General features: G+C 43.8%; 2 protein-coding genes across 5 annotated transcripts; both read right to left on the bottom strand.

Moving 5' to 3' along the window:
* Window positions 1–1,087: 1,087 nt before the first annotated feature.
* Window positions 1,088–7,713, bottom strand: lrrc57 (leucine rich repeat containing 57). Of its 4 annotated transcripts, none has more exons than XM_020621392.1 (6): window positions 7,484–7,713; window positions 6,820–7,176; window positions 6,446–6,581; window positions 3,215–3,483; window positions 2,928–3,041; window positions 1,088–1,928 (listed from the first exon to the last, which is right to left on the bottom strand). In XM_020621392.1, the coding sequence occupies exons 2-6, from the start codon at window positions 6,901–6,903 to the stop codon at window positions 1,887–1,889; spliced, it is 645 nt and encodes a 214-aa protein (XP_020477048.1). In that variant the 5' UTR covers window positions 6,904–7,176; window positions 7,484–7,713; the 3' UTR covers window positions 1,088–1,886. The 4 variants fall into 4 exon arrangements, with proteins under 4 accessions (XP_020477048.1, XP_020477047.1, XP_020477046.1 ...); XM_020621391.1 differs by having other exon boundaries at window positions 2,856–3,041; window positions 6,820–7,137; window positions 7,484–7,712; XM_020621390.1 differs by having other exon boundaries at window positions 2,856–3,041; window positions 6,820–7,165; window positions 7,484–7,712.
* A 580-nt stretch (window positions 7,714–8,293) lies between these two features.
* clec14a (C-type lectin domain containing 14A) lies at window positions 8,294–10,517 on the bottom strand. The gene has a single exon (XM_020621407.1). The coding sequence runs from the start codon at window positions 10,515–10,517 to the stop codon at window positions 9,228–9,230; it is 1,290 nt and encodes a 429-aa protein (XP_020477063.1). The 3' UTR covers window positions 8,294–9,227.

Below are 10,517 nucleotides of genomic sequence, written 5' to 3' on the forward strand. Positions count from 1 at the left end.
GATCGACATTCAGCTCGTTGGACAAACCTTAAAGGAGAAGCAGGACACAGCTCGATGGAGGGAGAGTTACTTCAGACCGGCACAGACATTGCTTATCGCAACAGCATCTCCCCAGGTGTCATTTATACCCATGATTATTCTGACAAATTACTAACCAGGCGGTGTAGGCGTGGCCAACCCGCCGGTTACATACGGTATTAGTGCTTCATTCATTAATGAAGAACCTGTCATCCAGGGATGGATTACTGATCAGGCCTCTAGGAAGAAACGTGACCGCCCCCTGCTGGTGTGACAGAGCTCAGGGACAGCAATGACGAAGACGTTCCATCCTTAGAGCTTCCTTTCATTATAGTCCACTGAAAACTGGTCCTCCCCCGTCACAGTCCTAACTCAGTGACATGTGAACACAGACTGAAATAGGTATGTTGATCAGATTCAGCATGACGTCCACTTCCTGAGGATATCTCTGATGCCCCTACAGAATAAACCTCAATAAACCCACTCAGAAATCAAGAAAGATAAAAATGTCTGTTTTCAACAAAAGGCTCCACAGACTGAGAACAGCCATCACTTTGTACAGCGTCTGCGGTGAAACAGTCGCTGGTCGGTGCTGTTGTCTCACTGCTTCACCTGCTCCTCACACCGCACAGAACAACACGTTGGAGCCAGGAAAGTGTTGGAAAAAGGCAGCCTCATGTTTCCTGAGGAGGAAACCTGCCCCCAGTGCAGTGGTGTGGCTCACTGGGGAGTTTAACAGCTGGTGGACAACGGCCCAGAGCGATGAGCTGGACCAGGGTCTGGACTCACACACATTACAGTGAGGACACCACATTTACTGGTGCTGCTGGTCTCTGGACGGGGTTGGTGGGGAATGACAGAGGAAAATATTCGGCTGCAGCCGTTACAGATAAACTGAGCCTCAGAGACCCAGTGTGTACGCTGTGTGCGTTAATACTCTGAACAAACTGAACCAGAAACTTCTGAGCAGGAGGTGAACAGCAGTTTTATGAGAATTATGTGTTGTCCACACTCATTTAAACATTTAGAGGGGAAAAATTATTTAAATACAAGTCTTTTAAACATGCGGTTGGCAGGAGAGTTAGTGTTTAATGTCACAGAACAGGTTCATCGACAAGTTTACAACATGGTCTCCATTATGTGAGGATTCACATGGTCCAGTCTCTTCTGGAAACTGACTGAACTCACTGCGTTATTTACAACATGACATCAGAGAAGAAGCAAAAACTCAAATGGACTCAGACCAGACACAAACTCACAGTTCATAAGAGGACGTCATGAAAAGAGTGAGAGCCACGGAGGAAAAGGGTTTAAATCCAGACATGAACAGACCTGTTTCAGACCCTTTGTTCATAAACCAATGGTTTATTTTAATTCACTACACTAATGCTGCTTCATCAGGAACAAATCATGAATAAGGTGAAGCTTCATCTGACGTTCAGCAGAAAACAAAGATCAAGTAAAAGGAATAACTGTTAGTTTCTATATGAAACAAGTAAAATGAAATAAAGGCATGAGCTCCACCTTCATCGCTGAGACGTGTTAAAGAAAATAAGGGAAACAGCTTCACACGTCTCCACTGCTCATTAGCTACACTTTGTCTTCTCTTCCTGCTCCACCAGATGCACCTGTGAGTGGTACCTGTCGGTGTTACCCGTCTGTCACAATCTGTCTCCAGCTTAAACGTCCTCAGACCTGCACCAGGTCTCAGTGTTTGGTTCTGCAGAAAGGGGGGCACTGTGAGGAGGGCCAAGCCTGTTTTGTGAAGTCTGGTTTCTAGCAGCAGCAGAAGCATCTGTGGTGGATGGAGTCTTGGGTGACCATGCCTCCAGGTGGCGCTCTGAGGTTCAGACCCAACAGCGTGGTCTTTAGGCAAACTTCTTCTTCGTGGCCGTGAAACGCTCCATGTACTGAGGAGGGAAGACCAGTGATCATCAGAGACAATCAGAGACCAGTGGAGACCAGCAGAAACATCAGAGCTGAGTCCAACAAAGACAGAAAAGGACCCATCAAAACTGATCTGACCTGAAATCAAAGTGTCTTAATGTAAATGAATCTGGAGCTTAAATAGGACACTAAAACAAAACGTCGACCTAAGACAAAATGCAGGTCCTGTTCATCATCACCATCGTGACGGTCTATTCACTATTTGCCCTGGCACGAGTTTCTGGATGTTGCTGTTATTCATATTCACCGTGTCCTCTAATGCGACTGTCGCTACTCAACACTGTGTTCTGTGTGCGACAGCATGTCGTGCAGCTGCTGCTTACCCTTACAAGATGAAAATGTATGTATGTATTCCCTGCCTCTAACAAACATGTTGAATGCTCATAAGGGAGAAGGGGTGAGCTCCTCCTGCACGGAACTACATCTGTGTGCACCATGTCTGCTCTATTCTCCAGAACGTCGGCAGGGCAAAAGGTAAGCCTTTTTTTTAGAAAACATGTCAAATGTTATTTCCATATTTATAAAACATTTGCAAAGACAATGTCTCGGCCTTCTTCTTTGTCTGTAGCGTGTTTCCTGCACATATAGATCAGTGGAATCTGTGATGTGACTAGATACAAACAAAGCAGAGACCTGCACAGAGCTACTGAACACTCCACAGCTTTTCTACCACACACATGCAGACCCAACACCTGCAGGAAACATTTGGGTGTCTTTACCATAAAACTGCTTTTTCATACAGTCTGACAACCTTCATCACTCAGAGTAGCCTCAGCCAGGATTATAACAACAGATACTGATTAGTGCTGTGCTCTCCACTGTGAAAATTACAGCCAGACAGTTATATAACCTCCCACGATCCCTGAACGCCATATGCCAGGTGATCTCACCTTGTCATACCCGTCCAGGTCTCTGAGCCTCTTCACCTCAAACAGGTTTCCCTCCACAGAGAACAAACACACCTGGGACTCGCTCAGGATGGACTGAGGGATGGAGGACAGTTCCAGGCAGTTCTCCTCCAGACGCAGGACCTTCAGACGTGGACACCGAGACACCTCCACTGCTAACACTGAGATCTGGACCAGGAGGAAGAACAAGACTGTCAGAGTCGCCTGAGACCTGGATCATATGTCTTACTGTGAAGGGCCTTATTCTGAGGCTCTGTTTGTGGTTTGAGTTCTCTCATATGCAGGATGCTGTCTGAGATGATCTGGTCTGGCCTGGCCTGTGACACCTGGTTCTGAGATACCTGGTTTTGGTTGAGGTTGATCTCGATGGCCTGCAGCTCAGACACCTCTGTAGGGATACTCTGGATCTGGTTACGGGACAGGTCCAGCAGGTCCAGCTGCTTCAGGCTCCCCAGTCCCAAAGGGAACTCTGAGATCTGGTTCCCAGCCAGGCTGAGGGTCCGCAGGGCTTTGAGCTGGCCCAGAGTCAGGGGCAGATGCTGGATCCGGTTCCCATTGAGACTAAGAGTCTCAAGCTTCTTCAGCTTTCCAATCTCACTGGGTAAATTGGCTGAGGACAGAAGGCCACATGATCACGTGTTCTCGAGGTTCTAACCTGATGGTTCTAAGCAGAGGCGTTTCTGGGATTCATAGTGATCTGGACCTGCCCTCCAGGCTTTTTTAAATGTTTGTTCTGTATTGTTAAATTATGCTGATAAGGTCAAAGTGATTAGATACAGTCTTATGCAAAAGTTTAGGCACCCCTTGATAAATAACAGATTTTGGTGATTTTTTATTTGAACAGATGTTAACCCAGTCTCTCTTGGAAATGGAAAAAAATGCACAATATTTTCAGCAAACAGTGATGCATAGTTACTTCTTATGCCATAAATTGAACAAAAATAAAAAATAAAAACATTATTATGGCATGGTGCAAAAGTTTGGGCACCCTACACAATCAGTACTTAGTAACACCTCCTCTGGCAGATATCACAGCTTGCAAACACTTTTCATAGCCAGCTAAAAGTCTTTCAATTCTTGTACTTGGGATCTTCTCCCATTCTTCCTTGCAAAAGGCTTCTAGTTCTGTAATATTCTGTGGTCGTCTTGCATGCACAGCTCTTTTAAGATCTACCCACAAATTTCCAATGATGTTTAAATCAGGGGACTGTGATGGCCATTCCAAAACCTTCAGCCTGCGTCTCTTGAGGTATTCCATAGTGGATTTCGAGGTATGTTTAGGATCATTGTCCTGTTGTAGAAGCCATCCTCTTTTCAGCTTCAGCTTTTTTACAGATGGTGTGATGTTTGCTTCCAGAATTTGCTGGTATTTAGTGGAATCCATTCTTCCCTCCACCCGTGCAATGTTTCCTGTGCCACTGGCTGCAACACAACCCCAGAGCATGATAGATCCACCCCCATGCTTAATAGTTGGCAAGGTGTTCTTTTCATGAAATGCTGCTCCTTTTTTTCTCCAAACATGCCTTTGCTGATTGTGTCCAAAGAGTTCTATTTTAACTGCATCAGGCCACAGCACTTGTTTCCAAAACGCATCGGGCTTCTGTAGATGTCCTGTTGCATACTTCAGACGTTGGATTATATGATGGGGACGCAGGTAAGGTTTTCTTCTGCTGACTCTTCCATGAAGGCCTTGTCTGTGCAAGCATCGCTGCACAGTGGAACGGTGCACCACCACTCCTGAGTCTGCTAAATCTTCCTGCAGGTTTTTTGCAGTCAAATGGGGGTTTTGATTTGTCTTTCTGACCAGCATACGAGCAGTTCTGTCCGAGAGTTTTCTTGGTCTTCCAGATCTCATCTTGACCTCCACAGTTCCCCTGATCTGCCATCTCTTAATTACATTTCTTACTGTGGAAACTGCAAGCTGACAACGCTTTGCTATCTTCTTGTAGCCTTCTCCTGCATTGTGGGCATCAATAACTTTCATTTTCAGGGTCTTACACAGCTGCTTAGAGGAACCCATGGTTGCTGGGTGTCCGCAAGTGTGTGCACAAGGTTTGAAGAGTCAAAGTATTTGTACAGCTTTGAAATTGGCATTTACCAATGACAGCTGTTGCTGTGCATCAGATCTAACGAGCTGATTAAGGTCTGAAACCTTGTGAGAGACTTTGAGACTCTGGAACTCTTAGGGTGCCCAAACTTTTGCACCATGCCATAATAATGTTTTTATTTTTTATTTTTGTTCAATTTATGGCATAAGAAGTAACTATGCATCACTGTTTGCAGAAAATATTGTGCATTTTTTCCATTTCCAAGAGAAACTGTGTTAACATCTGTTCAAATAAAAAATCACCAAAATCTGTTATTTATCAAGGGGCGCCTAAACTTTTGCATGAGACTGTACAGTCAGTGCTCGTTTCCATCGCATTTTAATAATGTGAAAAATACTTTTACTGTCAGTAACCATCAGGATCTTGTATATAGGGAAGTGAATCTCTCCTGACTAACAAGAAGAAGAAGCTTTATTTATTGTCATTGTGACATGTACAGAATTATATGTGTGTATATATATATATATATATATATATATATGTTGTAGTTGTTAAGTTTGTACAAGTCAGATGTTGCACAGATTTTGATTGTGCCTGTTGTGTTTCTTAGATGTAACAACAGGATCATATTTTTAGACCAGCACTAAAGTCAGCCAAATAGTCAAGGTGCATTGTTTGAGATAATACAAAATCCAAACGTGTTTACAAGAAATATATAATATCATTATGGAAAACCCAGATGGAACCGTTTTATTTAGGACAGTTATTTTTTCCTCTCAGGTAAATAACTCAATTGAGCTGCATTTTTTGCTGCCATGTGAGTTTTCCTTTATTGTTTTTTATCACATGTACACTGACAGTTTGATCATTTTTCACACAGTATTTTGAACTACTTTTTTCTAAGTAACTTTAGTTTACCAAATTACATTTCTCTCTAGAGTAGCATTGCTGTAGTTTATCTTCTTCCAGCCACATTGTCAAAGTTGTTTCCCCAACAGTGGTCCTCTGCCTCGCCCTGCCATGTCTGACTATCTCCCTCTTAACACATCAGCATCCGTTTCATCTTCTATTCTATCTGGAAACACTGGAGGCAGCGGCAGGAAACGCTCGCTTTCTCAAAGCACCTTTACTGCTCGCAGGTGTTTGTCAAGTGTTTCTCTTGCTGCTCCTTCCTATGACCCAGCTGAAGTTTTGGGAGAGCGCATATACACCAGAACCATATCTGCTGATGCACTCTCAGCTGTCAAAACCAGACTGAACCTCTTTAACACGTTAGTTACTGGCTCGCCTCAACACTGCTTCATAAACAGTGACTGGAGCATTTAACACACAGCCAACAGCTATAACTTGTGCTGCTTCTTAATGTGAAGGATTTTACAGAACATTATATTAGTGTTTGAACTCATGTGAGATTCAGTCCACAAGCAGAGACTAAACTCTATCATGGATTGAACTCTGCACACATCCACCCTGTCTACTGCCAAAACCAACAGCATATCACAGGGCAGCGTGCGAGTCACTCACTAAGTCTGTTGGAGTTGAGCGTCAGACTCTTGAGCTGCAGGAAGTTTCCGATGGCAGCAGGAAGAACCTCGATTTTGTTCCCGGACAGATCCACTGTCCTTAGGTTACTGGTAAGTCTCTGTAGTTCATCTGGAAACTGAAACGACACCACAAACACCAGGAAACACCACAGACTGACCTCTATTGCTCATTCTGAACCTCTAATCCTTAAACCCACCACCACCCTGGACTGTACAACTACCCCTGAATCTTTGACTAACCCGTTTTTGATGAAAGCAGCACATGATTCTGTCTAGAACAGTGTCACAGTGCACATCTCTACAATATTTAACTATAAACACAATTATTCCATGAGATGAACTGGTGTGTCTCACCTCCTGCAGTCCTTTTCCTGTCAGCTGAAACACGCCAGTCTTCTGGGAGGTTTCCAGGTGAGACTTTAGAGCACTGTTCCCCATCTGGACCTGCAGCCAGCTACACGTCTACCTGTCCACCTGTCTGTCTGACTCCACCTGGTGTTAACTGAAGTCTTACTGAGTAAAATCACAGGAGGTGTTCCTCACTATCCACCTACAGCGGTGAAGCTGGTGTCAGGGTTCACGTCCAGAACAGGGTTCATGTGTTCGGTATCAGTCGGGATCGGCTGACAGATTTACCAGCGCTCCTCGGTGTTAAATAGCTCAGTCGACGAACTTTGCAGGAGAAGGCCAGGGTCAGCAACTAGCAGCATGCTGACAGAGTTATCCATTAGCAACTTTAGCTCATTATTTACCAGTCATATCAGATAAAGTGAGCGTATTTACAACACTGCAGGGTTGTGTAACCGGCTGGCAAAAACTACATCAGCACATAATACACATTAACACAGATTTAAAAAGAGTAAAGCTCAGTGGAAAACACACTAAAACAGAGTAACATAGCTGTCGTGTTTACGGATGTGAGCCCACTCTAAAGCTAATACTACATTAGCATAGCCCCGTTAGCCTGTTAAACGATGTAAACAGCTTATCAAACAGGACACGGGACGGTTTTACTCACTTCGAGGTGATCGTTAAAATGTCGCCGTTCATCCAAATCTTTTCAATCCTGTCTGAGAAGCGTACAGATATAAATAAAACTTGAAAAAAAGTGCATACACCCTCATTCACTGAAGCCTGATCTGCTCTAGCACTCTGTGTAAGCCAATGAGAACAGCGCAGGGAGAAACGTCACTTTGTTGGGCATACGCACTATTCTGCTGTCGTCTTCTTCTTCTTCTTCTTCCTATGATATTTATTGGCGGTTTGCAAGCCAACTTAAGGTGCATTACTGCCACCTGCTGGGCTGAAACTATTCCGTTGTCGATACCTGATCTCCTTAATGAAGCCACAGCACACACTTAGCAGCAGCTGTACTAGGAATGACTGGCGCTGGAATGGTTGTACTCCCTCTCTCTCTTTTTTCTTAACTTTTTTTTTGCCAATTACTTTAAGTCCCTGAAATATATCGTTAAATTGAACAAAACAGCCAAGAAACTAAGGACGTCTATTTCCAAGTCACTTCTTTTTTAATGCCCTGAATGCTACTCATTTGTGCTTGTTCTTTTCTTTTATTTCATACTTTATTTTATTTTATATATATATATACAAATAAACTTATATATTATTGATTATTGCAGAGGTTAACTTCTCTTCCCCATTTGTGCTTGTTGTTGACTTGTATTCGATTCCCTATTCTTGTATATTCTTATGTTCTCCTTTATCTTGTTTGTATATCAGTCATTGAAAATAAATTTTGATTATTAAAAAAAGAAAGGAATGAGTGGCGCCATCTTGGAAAATATTTTATAACCACCTCAGAAATATACTCCTCACCTCCTTCTTCTCCTTCTTTGAGATTAATTTTTTTAATTAGGATTAGATAAAATACATCAATCACAATAGTTTTAAATTGTACAATTGTACAAATGTTAGAACACAAAAAGAGAGAAGTAAAGAAAAAAGGGGAAAACAGGCTTTTTACAAATCATTGGTTTGACTTATTAAACCCATTCTACTGCATAACTGTTAGTAGCAGCAAACCAAGGAGGTTACAGTACAGTAGGGTAGGAAGATGCCCCCCTTAAGAACACTGTTTACTGGAAAACTGCAAGATATTTTGATATGAATTCAGCATGTACAACATGGTCACACATAAACAAACCCAGTTTAAGGAGTATTATAATGGTAAAGTATTAAATGTTGTCTTAATACAAGTTTTTTTTACACTCTTGCAAAGGAGATGCCCTTAAAAATACCTAATGACCAGTGTTTGTTTCAACAGTTTAAGTTTCTCATTTTACTGGGTTCATTTCACTCTATGGCACTGAATACTTGACAGTTTATCTCACTGACATTAAAACTATAAAATTACAAACCACAGAATAGCAAAATATGTGAGTGGCAGGCAAAATAACAGAAACACCCTTCAGTAATACTGAGACAAAGCTCTGCCATTACTGTGTTTTGTGCACTGTCATGTAAAAACATTTAATGTTCAAAAACAAACTTTCCTTTAAACCAGAAAACAAAATCCACCAATGAGGTGAAAGAATTCCTCGTGTCTCTGGGTGAGTTCTGCATCACTAACAAAAACTTGACAAACAAAGTTGATTGTAAAATATTTTCTTTTGTTTTCAGAAAATCAGATTTAAGTTGAAAATATAAAAACACTTTAATTTGAGAAATAAATGTTAATATTTTTCTGAAAAGTTTTAGTCATTTTGGAGACAATGTTTTTACTGACCAGTCACAACTGTGCTCCCTCATGTTGCTGTCTTCTCATTGGCTGTTGCAAAGGAATCCTTGCCATCTGTAGTGTTCATTGCCATCTTCCTCACAGCACGCTTTTTTGACCGCCTCCTCAGGCAGCACGTCACCATAACAACTATGACCAGCACCACCAGCACCGCCACAGCAATCAGCACCGGCACCAGGACGCCTGACAGCAAGCTGCTGTCTTCGACTGTCACTGAATCAGCACATGCCGACGAGCCCTCCTCGTGGTGTTTCCCATTTTCGTCTAAGCAGATGCACCTGTAGGAGCCCTCGGTGTTCAGACAGGTATGCCTGCAGAGGGTGCTACCACCTGCAGCACTGCACTCATTGATGTCCACACAGTTTGCAGAAGCATCTTTCTGGAAGCCGTTGTTACAGGGGTGGCAGATGGTGGTGAGGTTGGCAGGAGAGTCATCCAGCAGACGCCACACGGCAGGGCGACCCCAGCAGTGCAGCTCCAGCCTGACTGAGGACCAGCAGTCCACCTGGATCCTGGTGCTGTTGTAAGGGTCCAGACTGAGGGAGCGAGCCCCAATGATACGGGGGCGTAGACACAAACCTGATCCCAGCGCTGGTCCAGAGCCAGGGCTAGCATCAGGTCTCAGGAGCTCAGGTCCAGTTTCTTGTTCTGGTCCTTGTGTAGAAAATGTGGATTCAGGCATAGCAGGCTCTGGTTTTGGTGTTGCCAGTCTTGTTTTAGGTGCAGCAGGTGTAATATTGGCCTCTGTGCCCCCAGGTGTCTGTCCCGTCAGTCCATCTCTCAGCTTGCAGATGAACTTGTATTCATACTTACAGCTAACAGGAATTAGACCCCACTTGGTCACCGTCAACCCATCAGACACTCCCATTAGTGCAGCACAGCGAACATTCGTGCAGGTCTTCTGCGGCTCCTCTGCCCAGTTGACCTGCTGTGAGGCGTCGCTGCCGTCCTCTGTCCACTTGAACCCTCTCAGCGGCAGCGTGGAGACAACGCACATGTTCTTGGGTTTCTTCAGCCCAACCCAGAAGGTGACATTGCTCCCAGATGACACCACCTCGGACACAAGCTTGAGGACGTGATCGTATTCCTGCACAGTGGCGAGGGTGGTGAGGACACCCGGGGAACAGTCCTTTGTGGCCTGGTCAAAGTTGACCTGGGCGTCGTGGACAGTGTATTGTGGTGGGGAGGCCGGATGAAGCAGTGTCCAGATGCCATCTTGTCTGACTCCTCTCCCTCTGGTGATGATGTCACTGTTGAAACAGAAATGATGGCAAAAAAGTCGTTTCAGGTTGAACAT

This window comes from Monopterus albus, unplaced genomic scaffold, assembly GCF_001952655.1.
Source record: "Monopterus albus unplaced genomic scaffold, M_albus_1.0 scaffold258.1, whole genome shotgun sequence".
NCBI classification, from domain to species: domain Eukaryota; kingdom Metazoa; phylum Chordata; class Actinopteri; order Synbranchiformes; family Synbranchidae; genus Monopterus; species Monopterus albus.

Excerpts from the sequence above, each read along its gene's own strand:
- clec14a (XM_020621407.1), bottom strand. The coding sequence starts at position 10,517 with ATGTTCAACCTGAAACGACTTTTTTGCCATCATTTCTGTTTCAACAGT.
- lrrc57 (XM_020621391.1), bottom strand. The coding sequence starts at position 6,903 with ATGGGGAACAGTGCTCTAAAGTCTCACCTGGAAACCTCCCAGAAGACT. Across the intron at positions 3,042-3,214 it reads TCAACCTCAACCAAAACCAG|ATCTCAGTGTTAGCAGTGGA; the intron begins GTATCTCAGAAC and ends CTCCTGGTCCAG. Across the intron at positions 1,929-2,855 it reads ACCTGGACGGGTATGACAAG|TACATGGAGCGTTTCACGGC; the intron begins GTGAGATCACCT and ends TTCCCTCCTCAG.